The 22,287-nt window shown below is 45.9% G+C and overlaps 1 protein-coding gene across 1 annotated transcript in view; it reads left to right on the top strand.

The window, feature by feature from the left end:
* Positions 1-22,287, top strand: part of EFCAB6 (EF-hand calcium binding domain 6) — a 213,706-nt gene that overhangs the window by 160,735 nt on the left and 30,684 nt on the right. The window contains 4 exon segments of the mRNA XM_073213995.1: positions 488-682; positions 4,681-4,836; positions 11,779-11,971; positions 14,770-14,961. Of these exon segments, the coding sequence (XP_073070096.1) occupies positions 488-682; positions 4,681-4,836; positions 11,779-11,971; positions 14,770-14,961 (736 nt within the window).

Raw genomic sequence — 22,287 nt, 5'->3', positions numbered from 1 at the left:
GGAGTTTTAAGGTTGAATATGCTTTCTAAAGGACTTTTTTCTAAACGTTCACAAAGTTCCTCTTACCTGTTGGCTGTTCAGTAAGAGCGTGTCAAATGAATGGAAGGTTGATTTTTATTTTCTATGGTCACAACTGTGTTGCTAACAGAATGGCAGGTTAATGAATTTGGTTGCTGTCTCTTGGGGTGACCAAGACCACCTTATGGGGGCAGTGGTTCTGCTGATTAGAGGCCTGGACCTCAGACTTGGACGAGCCGGGGAATCACGGGGGCTCTTGCTGAGTACAGATTCTACCAGGTCTGGGGTGAGGCCTGAGCTTCTGTACTTCTGACTCCCTGAGGGGAGGCGGACACTGAGTGAAGAGCAACTCCTGAGCCCCTCACAGAGGGCAGCGAACCCCTCACCAAGCCCCTCACGGAGGCTCTGAGCCCCTCACAGACACACCTGGGCAGCTACTGATGAGAGTTTTGTTTGTTTGTCTTTGAAGCTTTGACACTGAGGGCAGAGGCCACATAACTTACCAAGAATTTGTACAGAAATTGGGGATTAACTATTCAGCGGATATTCCTCGGCCCTTTGCAGAGGATAATTTCAACTTCATGGGCCACTTCACTAAGCCACAACAGGTACAAGCAGAGATCAGAGAGCTGCAGCAGGGCCCAGAGAATGCTGGGCCAGCCAGGTGAGTGGATAAGCACTCCGGGACCTGAGCTGGGCCTCTGCTGTACGATTGACCTTGCAGCAGACATTGTTTTAAAGTGGTATCTCCCAATGCTGGCAAAGTTATCATGAAATCGGAGTGCTCGTTCACTGCTGTGGATTCTGGAAATTGGCGTTAAGTCACAGAGCTCTAAAGGAGTTAAAGAGCTGTGAGCCCACTTCCCCTTACCCAGTCACGCTCTCGGTTCATTCATATTTTTGGTCACCCTTGAGAATTGTCCCTTTTAGGTGTTTACTAACCTAAGCACCTGGAATGCAAGTTCCATAGGGAGATGTCTGTATTAACTGGTGCAGAATGGAGCCTGACCCTTAATAGGCCCCCGGTGAATATTTGTTGAATGAATGAATGGACATGCATAGTCTTTAACTCAGTCCTTCTACTTTGGAGACTTGATCCCCCAAAAAAGAAGCGAGGGAGGCCAATAGTTTAGCAGCCAGAAGGTACGACTTGCAGTGTGTCCTCAACAGTAGCAAGGGAAGAGGCAGCTGCCAATCGCCATGCCAGCACCGGCTATGCAGTGCAGCCCCACAGGATGTGACATGGCACACACCTGGTACAGGTATCACCATGAAGGCTGTGGGGAAGGTGTGTGGTAAAAGGCTAGCTGGCAGTGGCATTTTAAGCAGTATGCACACTGTGATGGGAGCCATGTCAAGGTCTGTGCGTGTCCACAAGGGCCAGAAGATGCTGTGCAAAAGGGAACATGTTGTATTTGGATGGTAAGACTGGACATGATTCTTTTCAAAGTTTAAAACTAGTTCCTAATGTCCTAGTTTAAAAATGTATGACATAGGACAAAATGACTTGGTGTGACCATAAAGCAACGGGACAGATTTTCTTGATCAGTCTGTCCTCAGAGGTCGCCCATTAGCCTGGGACTCCCCACGCCTGGGACTGCTCATCGCTCCATCACTCTGCCTAAGCCCCATGTTGCTGTGATCTGTCTCCTGTCTGTCATCTCAGCCCTCTATCCCCACCACCTCAAACAGGACTTGACCAAGTGAATGAGTTGTCTCTCAAGAATCCCCAAGGAACTGAGTACTCCAAGGGCCCAGGACAGCTGCAATGGCTGAATGGGGTTTAAGGGAAAAGCAGTTCAAACACACCCCTGAATTATGTCTAAGTCACTGAGTTACAAAGCCTGAAGGCAGAGAATTGAGTTTGTGAAGTTTAAAGTAAAAATGTTCACAAAACTGGTATAAATCAAATATGCCACAAAACTAATGAAAAAGTGGAATTTATCTTTAGCAGACAGGCCTGGCTGGCGTCATTACCCACTCGTGTCTTCCCTTCTCTTCCCTCCTGCCACTTGTGAGTAATGAGACTCGGAACAAAAGCTCATATCCTCGGCCCTGTACAGCCCATTCTTTCTCTTCCCATGTTCCTGTTTATTGTGCGAGTGGGGACGTGCCGCCAGCCGGCCCCTGCCAGATCCCCGAGCGCAGTTCACTGATTCACACTCAGCACGTCTTCTTCACCTCACGTACTCTCTCGCCAAACATGACAAGGCTGAGTCCATAAAAATGCTCGGCCAGCTTCTGCTTTCTCGCAGGCGGCAGATTGTGAACTTGTCAAGTAACTTTGCCCTTCTGGATGGCCTGCTTTTAAATTTTGGTATCAGTGGGTCTTCCAGATAATTCCTAAGATCCAGTGCTTCCAGAATTTTGGGCCTCATTTCTACTGAAACTCTGATAAAATAGCTGGGAGTCATGTTCGTTAAACTGACCAAAATTTTATATATGCCGCTTAAATCTAAAGAACTTATTTTGTTTGGAGGGCCCTAAATACGTTTTAAAAATAAAGAAAAATCTTTTTTTTAAACTCACATGTATTTTCCATGCCTTATTCATTTGCCCGAGTCTGAGTTGAAGATGCAGAGTCGGAGCCGCGGTAGCGAGCTAGCCGTACGAGACAGGCCCATCTAACACACACACTGAGAGGCTTGCGAAAAAAGCGGGCAGAGCCCCGGAGCGTGCCAGCCGAGCTCGGCCCGGAGAGACGGTGTGCGGCAGGGGCTCCGGGGCCATCCCACTGGCACGACACGGCCCCCTGCAGACTTGCCCAGACCGGGATCTGGACATGGACCCAAAGCAGCAGCTGCTTGTCCCTGAGTGTCAGCGAACACCGCTTCTGTTTGGAGTATGGCGGGATCTGTGCTCTAAACCCTCATTTACCCTGTGTACATATTTACTCTGAAAGAGAAATCGTTGCTGCCTAGAAACCAGCCCCAGAAATACTGAATGCCTCAATTTTCAAAAAATATGTTTTGATTTTATTATACCTTCATTTGCTTTCATTTTGAAGGATTAAATAGAATATAATAGCTGTGATGACAATAATCATTTTGTAGCAAGGGGCTGAATTCAACGTACACCTGTAAGGGAATCCAAAATGATGTTGCTGTTGGTACACACTCAGGAACACTTAGTGCAACTCTTTCGTATCAGTTGCTCAAATGCTCCTGTCAGCCAGCTCTGAATTAGAGGCTAGCGAGTGAAGGGAGCAGGTGACCTGTGGGGCCAGAGTCGATGCCACCCCACTCCGGCCCTGAATATTCCCACCATTTGACATCCTCTCTTCTCGATTTCTGGCTTTTCTGTTCCTGTGGATTGTTTTTTCCAGGCATGCTCAAGGACGTGTCCTCTCCACAAATTCATATCTGAAGTGGTAGACAATTACCAGCAAAGATTTCACATTCGGAATTTCTAGCATATTCCTTTCCCTGAGGAAGAACCTATAGCTGAGCTCTAGTCTGAGCCTGTCAGACAAACATGTTGCTCAGTGTGGTAGGAAGAGCTTTTGTAGAGACCTGGGTGAGCCAAGGTTATGGAATTTATAATCAATCCACCACATATCAAGTGCACAATTGTTCATTCTTAAAGATCCCCACACTTTTTTAGTCCCTTAACAATAACTTTTTTTGTCGGGGAAGAATTTTCCTAAAAAATGAAATCTTAGAGACTTGAACATGTTCTGCCATAAAATCAGCCCGCGAGTGGGATCTCCAGGGGACCCTTGCCTGTCCCCGTGAGGGTAAGGCCTGGTAGGGCCTGCTGCCGGCACAGGGCCAGGCTCCCGCTTATTCCTTGTCTACAAAACGGGGCGGGCAGTTACCAACCTCCCTCACAGGTTGAGAAGAATTAACGAGAGAATGTACATGAAGACAGCAACACATTCCTGTTTTGCTAGTCAATGCACACAAATGGTGGCTGTGTTTCTTTACAACACAGTACCTGATAATCAGCAAGGGGTCCCTGGGCATGGCCAATCCCCAGCTAACGCAGGAGCAGGCTTCTTTGCCTTCCTCACTGCCTACACTTCTACCTGTCTCTGGGCCAGGGGGTGGGTCTCCCTGCTGAATCCTTCACTTCCCAGTCTCGGCTTAGGTGTCACCTTCCCAGTGAGGCCTCCCAGTGGGCACTGCAGCCACTCTCACGGGGTCTCTACTAACCTGCTCACCCACTGTGCAGTGTGCTCATGTCTTCCGTTTATCGTCGTCCCTGCCCTTGCTGGAATGTAAACCCTTCTAGGAGGGCCTGTTTGATTGCCCAGATGCATCTGGCACCTAGAGAAGACACCTAGAGCACATGATAGGCACTCAGCGAGCCTTCATTGAGAGAATGAAAGTGTATTTCACATGTCTGTAATACCACTGTATTTCCTAATTCTGGGTTCCATTTTTAAAGTCCCAGTTCTAGTAAAATGACAAGGTTGTAATTTTTCAAAAATGTAGTGTTGCTATGTGTAATATGATAATAAAATGATAATGGTATAGGCATTATTTTTTCCCAGAATCCCTTTTTAATGTAAATATTACACCAAGGCTGCAAAACGTGTTCAAAATCAGTTCTTAGATGAACCAGCAAATCGTCACATTAGAATGATCACAAAACTCTTGCTTTAAAGAAGTTATTTGTTTTCCTCGATTTAGTGCATCTCTAAAATGTATTCTCTTGCAGGGACAAGCTCGAGGACCGTTATCATGACATCAGCAAAGCACTCACCCAAGTAGACACCTCTAAAAACGGCTCCACATCCCTGTGCAAGATGCAGCAAGCGCTGCAGGCCTGTGGCTGTTCTCTCAAGGAAAAGGAGCTGGCCGATCTTCTCGACAGGTTTTCTTGGACTTGGTTAACTGTGTTCCTCAGAGCACTGAGAAATGAGCGCGCACGCTGCTCTCCTTTCTCCTCCCATGTCCACTCAAACAACCTTTCAACATAAAATAACCTCCACATACTCCTTTGACCAGCTACATTAAAATGGGTTTTAGTCAACCCAAGGCAAAAAAGAGAAAGCCACTTAACAAATGCATACATTTTCCTTTCCTCAGCAGCGTAATTATCATTTAACATAAACATTAGTTTATATTTTACCCGAGTCACCAAAATGCTCTGGCAGGAGTCAGCTAGTCCTACAAAGCTCATGAGAAACAGCGGCCCCTTCCTCTGCCGCTCTCCTTATGTCCCCCTCCCCAGAGGTAACAACTTCCAGAACTTTTAATGGGTATCTTTTGGTACTTAATTCCATGTTTCTAAGTGGCAGGTTTGCATAGCCGCTTCCTGATAGTTTATTTCCTACCAGGAAGATACATGGATTCAACTCTTTCGCACGTCACATTCTGCCAACGCCTCTGTCCCTCAGCCACCCCACCGTGGAAACACACACAGACTTATCTCTGTGGGCCCCACTTACTGCTCATCACAATACTGGGGAGATGAACATTCAGGATTTATTTTATTGTCATTGGCTGATCCCCTTTCCTGTCCTTTTTTTGTTTATGGAGTTACAAAATTTTGTTTTGGATAACAAAATTTGGCATTTTGTTTTTCTTGGAATTAATAATGGTGCTATCTTTTTTCTATTTGCTTAGTTTACGATGTACTAATTAAACCCCCAATTTACCCACACTTGTGAAATCTCTTTCTACTGTGTTGAGAGACATCAGCTAATCTGTCAGCTTCATCTTCTGGGATGGCCTGTTTTGCATTTTTCAGTTCTCTGAAGTTTTCTTGTATTATTTCATTAATGGGGTTCCTCTCCTGTTCTTTTCTCTTGGAAGCTTCTATTTCTGTTGAATATTGAACCACCTAGAATGTTTTCTTATATTTTTAAATCTGCCTATCTTCCATCTGTTCTTCTTTAGCTTCTGGGACATTTTCTTAATTTTAGCTCCCAATCCTTCTTTAGAGATTTTTGTTTATGCTTTCATACTTATCATATTTTTAATTACAAAGGCTTGTTTTTGTTTTCAGAATGTTCCTTTTTAGAGCATCCTGTTATTATTTCAGAAACATGGGTGCATTACCTAATTTCTCTGAAGAAATTAACAATAGATTGTTTTTAAGTTTCCTTTACCTGAGAAGTCTTTCCTCAGTGTTGCTTTTACTATCTTTCATGTTAGACATTGTCCTCAAAAATATGCTTATATTAAGAGTGAGATACTATGAAGCAGATTAGAAGTTCTGCACATACAGGTAGAATTTGTTGACTCTGAGCTACTTTGTTAGAATATCTGGCAGATAGTTTCCTTGAAGGACCCCAAATGTCAGCAACTTTAAAACTTTTCCTTTGGGCTGGTAGATTTTTCAGAGATGAGGGTTGCCTAACAGACAAATAATATAGAGTTGATTGCTCCTCCTCTGACTGCTTTTACACACAGTTTCTTCTTATTGTATTTCTTAGCTGTGCTGGCTAAATGTTCCATGACCAAGAGCATGAATTTTATGTCCTCTCTTTGTAAGGTGAGGATATTAGCATCCCTCCCCTCCCTTTAAAAGAAGTTTTAGTGATTGTTCTAGAATTTGCAGTGCACAATAACAGGTAGCCTATGTCCACTTTCAGGTAGCACATTGCCATTTTGTAGGTAGTACAGGTGTCTTGTAACAGACTATACCCAATCCTCTCTCCCATCTCTTATATCATTGCTGTTACTCACCTCACTTATCCATATGCTATAATTCCTCAATACATTCTTATTACTTTGAATAATTATCTGTTAGATCAACTAAGAATAAGAAAAAAAAAGATGTTATCTTACTTTTGTTTATTCTCTTTGTACTTCCTTTCTTTATGTAGATCTGAGTTCCTGTTCTGTATCATTTTCCTTCCCTCTGAAGAATGTCTTTTAGCATCTTTTGAAGAACAAGGTGACTGGTGACAAATTCCCTCAGTGTTCGTTTGAGAAAGTTTTTATATCTCCTTCACTTTGGAAGGATAATTTCACTGGATATAGAATTCTAGGTTGGTGATTTTTTTTCTTTCAACACTGAACATTCTAGTCCAGTCTCTTCCTGCTCTGATGATTTTTATGAGAAGACCCATGTAATTCTCATTTTTGTTTCTCTACAGATTAGCCTCCTGGCCCCAACTTCTTTCAAGATTTTCTCTTTCTTTGGTTTTCCTCAGTTTGCATATCATATGCCTCAGTGTAGACTGTTTTGTAGTTTCCTGCCTTTTTGAGTCCTTCTGAGAGTTTCCATCTCTCTGCTTATATTATCCATTTGTTCTTGTGTGTGGTCTACTTTTCCCATTAGAGTCCTTTACATACTAATCATAGTTATTTTTAATTCCTGTTCTGATAATTCCAAAATTTGTCATGTCTGAGACTGGTTCTCATGCTGCCTTCATCTCTTCAGACATTTTTCTTGCCTTTTATCACGCCTTCTGTTTTTTTGTTGTTGTTGAAAGCCAGACATGACATATTGGGTAATAGGCAAATAGGCCTTTAGTGTGTGGTTTTATGCTAATTTGGTTAGGAGTTGGGCTGTGTTTAACATGGCTGTAGCTGTCAGTGCCAAAGTCTTCAGTTTCTTCCACTGCACTTATTTCTGTCTCTCTTATTTTCTTTAGGCTTCTCTAAGAACTCCTCCTGGAAAAAAGTCCATAGTTTGCCCCTTTTCAAGTTATAATCCACAGTTATTACACTGGAGCTGGGTTGATGTGGTGAGAAGGTATTGGGAAGGGAAAAGACTACATTCTTATGATTAAATCTCAGTCTTTTAGTGGGCTTGAGTCCCTGGGCTGCAACCTTTAGAAATGCTTCTTAGCTTTTTTTCCTCAGATGAGATAGGAAGGCCATAGGGGCTGGGGTTAGCTAATTGCCCTTCCCCCAGGTGAGATAAGACTGATAAAATCTTTTTCCTTGGAAAATTGTTGTGGAGAAGTCTCTGGGCATACATATTTCACAAGAATTACTTACCCCTTCCCCAGCCAGAGCCAAAGGGAATTGTTTGCAGATGTTCACTGTGACAATCTGCTGGGACCCCTAGGGCAATGCCCGTGAAGGTGTGGGAGCAGTTAAGACTGAGCCCAAGGGGTTTTTGTCCTGACACACTAGTCCGCACCAGTGCTCCACCATCTACCATTTAAGTGCCCTACCAGCTTACAGCTCCAAAGGTTTTTCCTCCAGGAAAGCAGGTCTTGGCCATGATTCTTTGTATTCACCTGTCTCTCCAGATTTCAGGATGATGTTTTGCCCTGTGACCTCAATTTTCTCATGGGGTCAAGAAAAGCCATTGGTTTTCAGTTTGTTTGACTTTTTTCTTGTGAGAATGACAGTGAGGCATCCAGGTTCTATGGGTGTCAGGGTCCCTCTCCTCTCTATCGCTTTCCTTCTGCGCTCCTTCCATGACCCATCTCCTGTCAACTGCAGTTTTACTTTGGGATAAAGGTAGTTAAATTTATCTCTGTCTTGGAGCCATCACCAGGTCCTCTCTGCTTGGTTCACACGTTGATTCTAAAACTCAAAAACCGTTAAATAGCATTTAATAATTATGAGCATGAAATATTGTTCAGGGCCCAGGTAATGAATGAAAATTAGCACTTCTCAGTGGCACTGGGCTGAGCCTCTGTGTCTACCTTATTGTAAGCAAACCTGGGGTTGATGCCAGGGTTCTTGTTTGTGGAGTTAAAGAATGAACTTAGCAAACACTCAAGGTAGGAGAGCAAAACAGAGGCTTTGTTGAGAGATTAAGTGAGAAGACAGAGCTCCTGGCTCACCCCAGGAGGGGACAAGAGAGCCCTGGGGTGGTGCATTGTCTAGGGGATTTATAGGCAGTTGAGAGACAAAGGGCTAGGGATGCAGACCTGTCAAATGGCCCCAAAACGTTTATATTTGAAGAGACACTAAGTTTCTTATCAGTCCTCCAGGTTATTCTGCAAAGTTAGCTTAACATGAGAACTTTGATTCCTTCCCAGGATAGCAGCTTCTTGGTCTGGGAACATATAATCAGGAATACCTGTCCTGTCCCAGGGTGGGCTGAGTTATTGTTTGTTTGTAAAAGAATACATTAAGAAACTTACTTTTTAACTTCTTAGGTTTTAAAATGCAATCTTATCTTTAAGATGGAATCCTTTCTGTTTTTACTATGTTGTTTATGACTAGGCTTACTTGCTAAATTAATTGCCCAGGTTGCAAATTATTTGATTAGGGCTGGAGGAAGAAAAGCAGTATCTAGGTAAAGTTAAAGGAAATAAGCTGGGCCTTTTAGCAGGCTAAAGTAAATCTTACAATAGCATGATTTCATTGACCCAATGAAGACATGGGCTGTGCTGAGGTATTTTCTTATCTGGGGGATATTGAAACATTCCAGGCCAAATTACTCCTGGCTTTTTAGTTTTAACTAATCTCATTGAAGAATGTCTCTATTCCTAGTTTGATATTTTTACCTTAGAGAATTAATGTGACTCTGACTTTGCTTAATGCTTAACAGGGAGTTTTGGTAGGAGTTTCTTTGCGCATTGTTACATTGTTCTGGCTGTGATTAACCTGCTTTGCTTTTTTTTTCTGAGACCCTCACCCTACTCTGTCTAAACCCATGGTCCCCGTCTCAGGGTGCCCATTCATCTTCTTGAAGTCATATGGATAAAGGTGGCTCTTTGCTACAAGCTGTTTTCAGGAACATAAAGAATAGGGTGATTTCTTTAACCATTGATGTTTTCTATGAATACAGGGCTTAGGTAAATTCAGCATTGTCAGCCTTCATCTTTCCCAAGCATTCTGTCCCACTTCCTGTTCTCTCAGGTTTTTCCCCTGGCCCCCTCCCTCCTACAGCCTGGCCCCCATTCTCCTGTCCCAGGTATGCTTTCCCAAGAGCATCCTGGGCTGCCCCCACTATTTGCCAACAGGGTTGGAACCCCCATTTCTTCTATCCCACATCTTTTTATTTCTTAATTTACATTCTTATTTTGCTGGAGTACTTCCTGAAGTAATTTCCTAAGAAAGGGTGGATGGGAAATTAATGTTCTGAGTTCTTTGTCTGAAAAATATTTTAATTCTCCCCACAGATTGCTAGCTTGTCTGAGCATAGACTGCTAGGGAGAAAAAAATTTTCTCCTAAAATTTTGAGGATAATTGCTCCATTGTATTGAGTTGAGAGAAATCCAGTGCCACTGTGTGTGTGTGTGTGTGTGTGTGTGTGTGTGTGAAGGAGTGTTGCACCCTCAAATGCCTATATGTCCACTTGTTTCTTAAACAGTCTCCCCTCACTTTATGTCCAGCTGAATAAGAATTCATATGCATTCAATGAATAAATCACAGAAAAACACCATCAGATAAATAATTAACAAAATGATTAAAAGAGAGTCTTGTTAAAGCATAGTTAGGCTTGATACTTTTATAAACAACAACAAAAGGACTATAAAATTTCTGTAGCCCACCTTTCAATGGGGGCGATCAACTTTCTTACAAATTGAAACCTTAATAAAGATCCATTGCTCAGTTGCTTGTTTCTTCTCAAAGACCTCTTGATAATAAACATCTCTGTTATTTGTAATTATATGTAGATTATTCTTTTCTAGATCCAAAATAGATTTTTCTAAATAATACTGAGATTAGCATATGCATCTGATATTATTACTAAATTTTAATACCAACTTGGCAATTCATCCTGCTGATGAAATAGAGTTGATTATCCTTTCCCTCCATGTCTCCGTCACATGAGCCAGCGACGTGCAGTCTGTGGAAGGGCGCCCTGCAGCTGCCGTCGGAAAAGTACAGCTCTTGGTTCAGAAGTACAGCTTCTCTTTAGAAGCAGATGTCTGAGTCACTGGGAACTTCTCTCTCTGGCTTGCCAGTGTTCCGCACATTCTTTGCAACATAGTTCCTCCTGCTGAAACAAAGTTTAGGTGTTAAAGCCCAGTAATCCCCAGGGAATTTAAATTACAGAAATGTGAACTTTAAATGAAGTTGAACTTTATTATTTTACATCTTTAGTAAATAGGCTCAGTGTTCTTACGAAACTTTTGGATTTTCTCTCACAATATATTCTTTTAGCATTTAAAGGTATTTTCTTCTTGGCTGGAGTCAAGGGCAGGAAGGAGCCTCTATTTCTACATGGATATCCTTATTGAGATGTACACTCAGAAGGAATTTTTATTTGAGAGAATACTAAGCAGTGTAGGTTTTATAGAAATATCTTTCGAGTGCCTTTTGAAGAAGAATTTAATGTATATTTTCCTCAGTTCCTCTTTTCCTTTTCACTGTCTTGGATGGATTTCCTTTTCAAATTCCCCTGCCTTTCTCAGCCTAGGCCCACATCTGCAAAGGTCTCCATGACTGCAGCCCCTACCCTCCACCCACTGCACCACCCTGCTTCCGTCCTGCCTCCAGACCATCTCTGACCACCATCAGATGCCTCTTCCTGTAATACTGCTCTGCAGGTATCACGTCTCTGCTGCAGCACCTTCCTCTGCCCTCGTCACAGGATCGGGTTCCTTAGGCAGGCCTCCTCTTTCTGTCTGCTGCTCTCCAAAGCGCTGAGCCCCGTTAGCCAGCTTTCAAGTCGAAGAACTTCAGGGCAGGGCAGTGTGTGGCCCCGCCAGCTGGCAGTGGCCCTGTATGCTCACTTAGCCCTTACCTTGCCCCCTTAGCTTGAGCATCTGTGAGTGCCTGTCTACTGTCATAGCCCATTGGCGTGCACACACCTACTGGCCAGAGAACAATTTCTAAACATTATTCATGGTGTCCGCATGATTCTCTTCTCAGCAACTGTTTGCTAAATGAATAAGTGTTGGGGTGCTTTTTTATTAATATATTCTTTTCTTTCTTTTGGGACAAGTTGGGGAATCAGCTGGCGTGATAACTGTGTCAATTACCTTGACTTCTTGAGAGGGGTGGAGAACAGCCAACCAACAAGACCTCAGCCAAAAGAAAAAGAAGACAGTATGCCAGTCAATTTTGCCACCCTAAATCTAGAGATTGTGAAAAGCATCCAGGAAGTGGTTGCCTCCTCTGATCTGGCTTTGTCAACGGTATGACAGACCAAAACATGCTTTTATTGTGCAAACTGAAGTTCTGGTACTCATTTCAATTCATGAAAAATAGCTGTCAGGCCTCCCCCTCCTCTGGGTCCCCTTCCACCTCTCCCTACTTTCCTTGGGATGTCAGAAGTCAGATGAGTCAGTCAGGATCAAACTGTTCATTTGAGCAAATGTGTATCCTTTTTTGATCCATAAAGAGCTACCATTATTGCACTCCAGCATGTGTTCTTAGGCACAAGTGCCCAGTGTTAGTGAACGCTGGGTCTTGACTGAGGGCAAGGGGTTCCCAGCACAGAGGGCAGAAGACAGAAGCCCTCAGGTGAGAGCAGTTGGGCACATCCCATGAGCACCAGTCCCATGGAGATGTGTGACCCTCAAAAGGCTGGCAAGGGCCTGGCTGTAGCACAAAGACTCCTGTGAACACAGCCAGGAGCCAGGGGAGAGGGTAGAAGGGGGTCCCGGGCACAGTGACATTTTACAGCTGGTATCTATATGACACTGTAGAGCATGCCAAGCTCTGGCACATGTGGGCTGACGGCCAGTGCCAGAGTCCTCAGGACACAGTGCTGTGGCCGTGCTCCTGGCCAGGTGGCGGTCCCCCCGATGGGTCCATATGTGAGTTCCCCCTGCAGCAGCAGCAAGGAGAGGGCAGGCCTTGCAGTTTAATGACACACAAATCCAGAGCGTCTCATGGCAATGCTGGGCACGCAGAGCCCAAACACCACAGTCAGAGCAGGACTGTCTTCATGTCTGAAATATGCAGACCTACAGACCCACCTGAAAGTCCAGGACTACGTTCACTGAGTCCCTGGAGTGAAGAAACCCCTCAGTGTGGAGAGGCAAGGTGGGCTTCGGTGTCCAAGCATAAAGGACTCATGGGGGGCCATGGGGAAAGCCAAGTGTGGCCCAGTCAGCCTGTGAAAGTTCTGGAATACTAAGAACTCAGCCTTCATCCTGAGCAGCAGACATTTTGCACATGTCTGAGTTCTGTATGAGGATTTAACACTCATGTTTCTTTAATGATTATCTAAAGAATTGGTGTGAACACAGGTCATCTAGAAAACCATTGAGACACCTTTCAACACCAGAGCTCCCGCTTGAGGCGGCCCTGGCCCCAGTGTCACCTAGTAAGGGCTGCAAACTCAGATGTGCTCAAGGACCAGGAGGAGAAGAGACGGAGAAGGGGCCGGGCAGGGGCTGCGGCGAGCAGAGACACGGCCCCCTCTGCAGGGCAGCTTCTCCTCGGCCCTGGCTGCCTGCTGCTGACCTGGAGATGGGCCCCCTTTGCTAGAGCTTCTTGTTTTTTTATGAGAAGCTATAAAACCTCCTGATTTCTAAATGTCAGCTCACAGTTCAGCTTTTTCAAAAGTACTATGCAGGCCAAATAAATCTATTTGCAGGATGGCTTCACCCCTTTCTAACTCAAAGTGGCACCACTTAACATCCATCAGGAGCTGACTGCTTGAGAGAGTGAGATTCTCTGGCCAAGAGAACGGCAGATGGATTGTAAGGAGAGAGGGCATTTGAGGCAACGAGGAGAGGAAGGAATGGAGATATCTAAGGACAGCCATCGGGGACGACAGCAGACATGCCGATGCATTTCTGCACATTAGAGACGTGGCTCAAATGTACCTTGAGTGTTTTATAGATTCCTAAGTCTTTTCACATTTGCTTTTCCATCCTCCCTGTGGCTTGGTGGGTGGACTGACAGCCGGGGAAGCCACACAGACCCAGGGCAGTGTGGGTTCCCGGCCGGAGAGAGCTGAACCACGGCTGCCTCTAGTCCCCTGAGCACAGCCTGAGTAAGGAAGCCCCTCTTTCTATATCAAATGCTAAGCTCAGAAAGGCTAAGGGCTTGTGGTGGGCACCACAGCTAAGGTTCAGTCCACTTCCTGTCAGTGTGACCCGAACTTTTCCGTGGCATACAGCTGAGTCGTAACATAGGCTGAATAAACACTTGAGGCCAGATGGTACTTGAAGGTAAATTTGGTCACCCGTATATCACTGGCCCCATGGGCTAAAGGGGGACCCCTAATAGCCTCAAATGAGACTTAGCCACAAGGGAATTTGGTTTTGGGTCTGCAACACATTAAAGTCTTACTTTTAAAAAAAAGTTCTAAACCTACCACTTGATACAGATTCCCTAGTGAAATAAAAATGAATGATTTTGTTTCATCAGATGGAAAAGAACATATTTTCCTTTTGTAGCACATTTTTGCACTTTCTCAGCCTGACTGCTGTGCTGTTGGCCAGCAGTGTCTGCCTGGGTGCCTTCAGGGTCTCCCGGTCAGGCGTGGCCTCAGGGCCTTCGGCCCCCGTGGGAAAGGGCAGCAGCCTCAGGGTACAGGCCCCCTTGCCCCGTCCTCCCGGCCTCTTCAACGCAGACTCCTACCCCGAGACGCTGCCCCCCGCCGCTAGGTCTCCCCTGATAAGTGATTTATGCTCAAAGATGCTAGAATGCGGTGATCAAGGGGCTTGGGCTGCTTCACCGCCCCCATCAGGGGCAGCTCCGGGGTTTCCCTTGCAGCATGGGGGCCCCGGCTCCTCCTCGTTGCCCTGCCTCTTTGTATTAAACAGGAGTAAACAAGCCCTTTCCTGTGCCCCTGCTCTTGCCCTGGGCCCAGCTAGCCTGTCTCGGTCATGCAGTCACAGGGCATTTAGTAACCAGTTCAGAGTTTACAGGGCACCGGCACACATACACTTGATTACATTTGCATTCAGGAATGCAATACATAAGAAAAATATTTCTGAAATATTCACTTGACAGCATCTGCCTTTTTTTTTTTAAGGCATTTTCTGAATTGGATAAAGAGGACACTGGATTTGTAAAGGCTTCAGATTTTAGACAAGTTCTCAAGGACTTCTATTCCAAACTAACGGATAATCAGTATCGTTACTTTTTGAGAAAACTGAAAATCCATCTAACCCCCGTTATAAATTGGAAGTATTTTCTCCAGAACTTCAACTGTTTCCTTGAAGAGGTAAGCAGTTTTTATGTCTGTAGCACATAAGCATCTCATTTTGAAAATGGGCTAAAATTAGTTTTTGCAAAATGGGTAATTGATTAAACCTGTATCAGGTAAGCTGGCAATCACCTTACATAATTAGCTCATTCTAAATGAAAAATTTGTATAAATTCTACATATGGAGTATTGGAAGGTAAATATGTATCCTTTATTTTATTGCAAAGTTTTAAGTTCTTTAATTATTTTCAAAGACGTTTGGGAGCTTGCTTTTGTCTGGTTGTTTTAGAGTTCTCAGGAATCTTAGGTCCCTGAAAGTAATCTGGTGTCCAGAGAAGTAAAGCGTGGAGATAGTGGGCTTCAACAGAGGCAGCTAAGCAGGAGGAAATGTTGCTGGAAAAGTCAGGGAGGGCTTCCTGGAGGAGGGTGCATGGCTGACCTCAGGGCTCTTGTTCCTTCCCGGGACTGCCTCTCTGGCTGCACACACTGTTTATTCTTAGTCTGTTTCTCAGTCCCTAAATGTAAATAGACTAACATCATTAGCAACAGTTACAATCTACTTTCAGACAACCCAGATTTCTTCGATTACCATTCTGTGCTGAGTGAGACTGGACACACAGGGCCATGGTCCCTGCCTTCACGGAAAGGGAGATGAAAGTAAACGCATGAAAAATCCTAAACAAATTCCACAGCAGACTCACAGCCAGCTTGTACCAATTGTATTTAACTGTCCCCCTGTAGCTGGACACTTAGGTCATTTCTAATTGCACGCTTTTATGTATAATGAACACCTAAGTTCATAAACCCTTGATCACTGATCTAGGAAGCGAGACCACTAGAGTGCCAACATTATAGCAGTCATGACAGCAGCAGCACAGAGCTTTCTGAGGGCGGCACCGCTCTTAGTCCTTTATGTGTGACGCGTGCAGCCCTTCTGATCCCGCTGTGAGACCCACACTGTTAATATCCCCCCTTGTAGGTGAGGACCCTGAGGCACAGACACTTTGAGCGGTTTGTCCGTGGTCACCCCGATGGTAAGTGGTAGAGCTGATCTGTGAACCCACGAAGTCCAGCTCTGATTCTAGGCCCCTAAGCACTGTATCATCTCCTCAGGAGACTGTGATTTTTTTTCATCTCTGCCATTTAGATGGACATTCCTGAACAATCTGTACTGTTATGTTGCATGTTTTAAAACTTTATATAAATGGTGCTATATCGATAGGTGTCTTCAGCACTGTGTTTCCTTGCTTACTGCCATGCGTTTAAGATATTTATCCATGGTATTGCATTGGCTTGAGTTCATTCCCTTAGGCTTCTGTAAAATTAGTGAATATAGTCTATTGATTGAGCATAGCCCTTTCGGTTATCATCCTTCTACTAATGAACATGCAGGTGGTTTGCGGTGTTCTCCATCACAGACAAGCACCGTCAGCCTTCTGTGTCCGGCCCCCTGTGTGCCCGCGGGGGCTGCAGCTGGGCCGGAGGGTGGGTGCACGTTTGACCTTCCTGATACCACCAAGGTAGTTTGCACCAATAACATACACTCCCATCAGCCCTGCCTGAGGGTTCCTGACGCTCCACATCCCAGCTAACTCTTGGTCAGATGTGCAATTTCTGCCAATCTGAATATTAGTAAGGTTGAACATTTTTATATGCCATCAGCCATTCAGGTTTCATTGTGAATTACCTGAAAGGATTCTGGTCCTCCATTGGTTTGTGAGTTGCAAATACCTTCTCCTGGTTTGTGATGTCTTTCTCCCTGTTTATGGTAACCCTCACTATTTTCAATGATTATGCTTTTTCCTGATTTAAAAAAAAATACATAGTCATTGTGCAAATTTTGGAAAATACAGGAAAATATAAAAAAGAAAACAGTAATCTAAACTTACCCTGATGGTGTGTGACGGCAAGAACAAGCTGACTGTGCTCTGGGCCCTGCCCATGCATCTCTTCCTGAGAGAGGGGACAGTCTTCACTTCACAGGCAAACAGGCTCCGCAGGTCAGGTACTCATCCCGCCTCCTCAGCAGGTGTGGACGCCAGGCAAGTTCAGCTTCAAAGCTGATGCTCTTTCCATGTGCCACACTGCCTTGGAGTTCTTTTTTTCCTATTTTTAATGCATTTACCCCTGCTACTTTTGTTGTGGTAAAATACACATCACATAAAACTTATACCCTCTTAACCATTTTTAAGTACATAGTTCAGTGGTGTTAAGTCCATTCACATTGTTGTGCAACCCTCACCACCATCCATCTCCAGAATTCTTTTCATTTTGCAAAACTACAACTCTGCCCCAATTTCAATATTAACTCTCCATTCCTAACTCTCTCCAGCCCCTACTGACCACCTTTCTACTTTCTATCTCGGTGATTTTGATTACTTTAGGCTCATATAAATAGAATCGTACAGTATTTTTTTGTGACTTACTTCACTGAGCTCTAGGTTCGTCCATGTTGTAGAGTGTGTCAGAATTTCCTACTTTTAAGTCTGAATAATAGTCCCTTGTTTGTATAGGCCAGTTTGCTTATTCAGTCATCTATCAATGGATGGTTGGATGCTTCCACATTTTAGCTATTGTGAATAAGGCTGTATGAATATGGGTGTGCAAACACAATGCATTATTTTATGTGTGGACATAACACTGTGTATATAATCATGCATCTTGCTTTGTCCCCCCTTAACATTAGATTGCATGTCACTTGAATGTCTTCCAAATATGGGTTAAAATGTCTGTCTAGTATTCCATCAACTCCCTTACTTCTAAGCATTTAGATTTTTCCACCTTTTGCCATTGTAATTTACTCTGCCATGAACACTTGGTAGATAAATCCATATCCACATTTTGGATTCTTTCCTAAAGGAAAGAGCCCAAAGAAATAAAATAACTGGGGTCAAAAGTTAGGAATACTTTTATTGATCTTAAAGCAGCCCCATATTTTTAAAAATAATTTTTTCTATTGATTGTATCATATGAAATCACCATTTTTATAGTCATAAATGACTGAATATTGACAATTTGGTACAACTTGAATTAATATTTGTAGAAGCCATTCATGTCCATTTTACACGACTTGGAACATACCAATCATTTTGAAGAAGAGAAAGTCACAACTGAGAACTGATGTTAACATTTTGGTATATTTACTTCCAATCCTTTTTTCTACGCAGTTATCCATTGGGGGTGTAGTAGATTTTCTCAATTATTAAAAGCCTCATTTTTAACAAACATTTTCTTATTTGCATCAAAGTAATATATACCAGTGTAGAAATAAAACTGAATTGTTCCAAAAGACTAAAAGGCAGAGACTTTGTTGCATGTTTTAAAACTTCATATAAATGGTGCTATATCGATATAGCACCCCCAGTCCTGCTCCCCGAAAGCACTCACTGTAACTGCTGTTTCGCCTGCTGAACACCTGCTCACCCCTCAGCATTTCCCCAAACTCCATTTCTCAAACAACCCCTCTTAGGCATTGCCCAGGACTCGTTGACATGAGAGGGGGGACCTGACCTGCTTACCCCACCCAGCGTCTGCCCTAGAGTTCCCTGCAAATGGCCTCTCCTGGAACTGTGTTTCACTTACTGGGATATCACTGGCATTTGCCACATTGTTGATTTTTCTCTAAAACGTGGCTGTCGTTTGATGCGGGCCGTCCATTGTGTGGACGCATTCACTCTTTCCAACAAGCAGCCCTTCCCATGGGCCCACCATGTGCCGGGCACTGAGCTCAGCAGTGAACCAAACTGACAGGGCCCCCGCCTTCCAGGGGCTCCCCGTCTTGCAAGGGAGAGAGATGAGAAATGAGAAATGTATCACATGTCAGAAAAATAAAGCTGGGCAGAAGCAGGACCTGTCAGAAAAGTGACATTTGAGTGGAGACCCAGAGGAGACAAGGGAGTGGGCCGAGGGGCCTCTAGGGGAAGGACGCGGGCCGTTTGGGGACGGAGCTAGAGCAAGACTGGCAGGAGAGTGCCGGATGGGCCTGAGCTGTGGCGCCATGGTGGGAGACAGAGGAGAGGAGATGCGCCATCACGGAGGGATGGGACAGGCAGCTGTTCTGCTTGGCGTCATTTTAAAGACTTTGTAACTACCGGCTTTGACTTGAGTAACGTGGAGAAGCAAGGGAAGGCTTGGGGACCGGACCATAGGGACAGGACTTATATTTTGGAAAAGTCACGGTGGCTGCTGGGTGAAGAGGATACTGTGGGGCCAAGAGTCAAAGCAGAAGGCCGGTCACGCCCCTGGGGAGGGCTGCTGCGGGCCTAGGTCCATTCCAGCAGCATCTGGGAAGTGAAACAGCTGGGCTGTGCTGATGGTCTGTGTGTACTGGGCTGTGAGAGGAGAGTCAGGAATGACCCCAAGCTTTCTGGCTTTGAATGGGGAAGAGAGTGGGGGGAGGGCCTGCAGAGTCAGCTATGGGTTTAGTGGAGCCCCTGTCATCGGCCCTTAGATGGCTTCCAGTTTTCTGCATCCTAATTCCTACAGCACACCCTCATTGAGCACTTACGAATATATGCCCAAACCTGTCTATCAGCATTCACTGGTCACGTGGAATCCTCACGGCAGCTCTGTGCCGGCGGTCAGGCTGCCTGCTGGTGGAGGCCGCAGGCCTCAAACTCCCGCGTGGTCATGACCACCCTCGCTCACGTGTCACCATGAGCATCTCTGCCAACTCTGGAGTTACCGGATCGAGGGGCAAGCATCTCTAAAGCTTCAAGGGTTGCCAGCTTGCTCGCCCTAACATTAGTTTGGTCTGATTTCCCTCCCAGAGCGGTCTTTGCCTCTGGAAGCTGAACATTCCTGCAATGAAACTTTAAGATTGATTACAGTACGAGTGATGATGGAAAACGTGCTTAGAGACAGGAGTGAGTGTGGTGGGCTGGAAGGGGCCGGTGCTGGGGCCCGGGACGCAGAGATGGCACCTCGGGACCCACTGCACCACGGCCCTGCTTTTCCCATCTGTGTGATTGGAATTCAATGGTATCAACCCGGAAACTGGCCTCCAGGATGTGGGAATGTTATGGGACCTCAGCCAGGTTCTTGGGTTTTTATATCATAGAAATGAGCACGGTTCCCACCAGTGTTAAGGCGGCAGAGTATTTTCTTAGAAAGGAAAGGCTTGTGCATGAGACCATCAGGGAAAGGGGGTGCTGGCTCCTCGAGGAACCGTGGAGTTAAGCTTGTGTGGCAGTGGGGAAGGGCAGGGCTGTGGGGCAGGGTGGGGCAGGGCGGGGTCTGTGGGGCAGGGCAGGGGCAGTGGGGCAGGGTGTGGCCATGGGGCAGGGCGTGGTCTGTGGGGCAGGGCAGGGCTGTGGGGCAGGGTGGGGCTGTGGGGCAGGGGCAGGGCTGTGGGCGAGGGGGGCAGGGCTTAGAGGGGGTGCTGTGGGGCAGGGCGGGGAGAGGGGGGGACAGTGGGCAGGGCGGGGCTGCGAGGACCGGTGCTCCTGAATGATCCCACCTTGTCCCTGGTGCCCGGGTCTTGGCGGTGCCAAGCGGCCAGCAGGTGTCGACTCGTCAGCGTCTCAGGTCACGGTCAGGAACCCCCTGCTGTGATGTGTCTGTGAGATAAGCTGACACGAAGAAGAATTTCATGATGTCTTGTTCCTTGCTTCCCTACGGTAATGACTCTCCTTACGAAAACCGGGACTGGCCCCGAACTGAGCGTGTTTGTTCTGGCTCAGGATGCGGGCACTAGATTGTGGACCAGGTGGCTGGCTGATGGCTAGCCGTAAATTCTTTGTCTTTCAAAGACATTCTGGGAACTTGTACCCCTTTAACCTTTAAGCTCCAAGATGAGGTTTCAGTTAAAAAACAGAGTGTCTCTTGCCCTTCCCTGTGCTGGCTCAGAAAGACCTTGCCAAGAAGCTGGCACGAGGGAGGGCACAGGTGCATTTGCCGTGAGGATGTGTTGAGCAACCTGCGGGCTGAGAGGACAGCATGAGGTGAGGGGTGTAAGGCGGGGGGTGACCCTGGGCACCTCGAATCTGAGCGCGGACGCAGTTTCTTTGGTCCAGTCCTTCTGCTGGCGGCGGGGGGTAGCGGCAAGGGCGGACCACGGCTCCCGGCCCTTTGCTCTGGGGTTCAGCCCCTTGCTCTGAGCAGAAGGAGGCTGGCCCAGACCTCTCAGCAAGGACGTTGGCCGACTTACTCCAGGGAGGCTGGAAGGGCGGGGAGCCCTTGGGAGAACCGAGAGTTGTCATCGTGACGATTTCCAAAGCTTGATCCTGGGCTGGTGTTTTTCATAGGAGAAGAAGTAACAAATGACAGGAATAGCTGACGCATCATGTACCAGCCCGTTAAGTAGGGCGCCAGTCATCCTTCCCCTCTGGGGGTGCACGGGAGGCAAGTAATTAAAAGGAGATTACCAAAATGTAATTAAGACTGTCAGGCCGTCTTCTGGAAGAGGAAGGCCGCCGTGCGTGATCCCCAGCCCAACGGGACCCCTCCTTGGGGGGGAAGAGCTGGGATTGTGGCGGACACGCTCGGTGAGGCCTGGAATAGACTGAAGGTGTGCAGAGTAAAGTGGCCTTTTACACCTACTCGCAGTCCACTTCTTATATCGGATTGGATACACTGCTGAATTTGCCCTCAGAAACTTTTACTGACTTTGTGTCATATAATGCCTGTCACACACAGCACGTTACAGTCATCTGAGCTCTCTCCAGAGCAGGGGCTGCATTGTCCTCAGGCCCTGGCGTGGGGCTCTGCCGCCGCGTCCTCTCTCCTCCCGGCTCCTGCCGCTGCTTCAGTGAGCGCCACTGAAGCTGACGAATGTTTCCCAAAGTGTGGGTCCCCGGCCTCTGGCCAGTGCTCAGCTCCCACTCGGCCTGGGCTCAGGCTCTGTAGGCACCGTGCCACACCCCAGCTCAAGAGGCAGCCGGGTCGGCCCAGAGGCCTGTGAGCTGATGGGAGACCCAGGTGACTCAGTCTTTTCCAATAGGAGCAGAGAATTTGCCTCACGCCACCAGCATCCCTCACACCCTGATTCAAGATAAACAGAATCTGTGTGGCAGAAAAGTAGGGACAGGTTTAAAACTGAAATGGCCCCCAGAGGCTTGGTTGACCATTCCTAGTACCTTTCTCACAAGGTCCAACAAGCATTATCTGAATGCCTGTCCTCAGCAAATATCTGCTTTTCACTTTTGGGAAAAACATTTTATCTTCAAAATGCCATGTGCAAAATACAGAATATCACCTTGTTTTTAGAAAATCGTTGCTGTTTAACATTTCTTTTAAGTCTTAAAGTGAAACTTCAGTACCTACTGTGAATATAAAAATAACCCTCAGAGAAGAAACAGAATTTGTAAAGACATAGTAGAAACCCATATAAAATCCTGCTACTTT

The sequence above is a fragment of the Manis javanica genome, chromosome 10, assembly GCF_040802235.1.
Source record: "Manis javanica isolate MJ-LG chromosome 10, MJ_LKY, whole genome shotgun sequence".
NCBI classification, from domain to species: domain Eukaryota; kingdom Metazoa; phylum Chordata; class Mammalia; order Pholidota; family Manidae; genus Manis; species Manis javanica.
The sequence above is the reverse complement of the archived record's forward strand: the minus strand, read 5'-3'. Positions and strand labels throughout refer to the sequence as shown.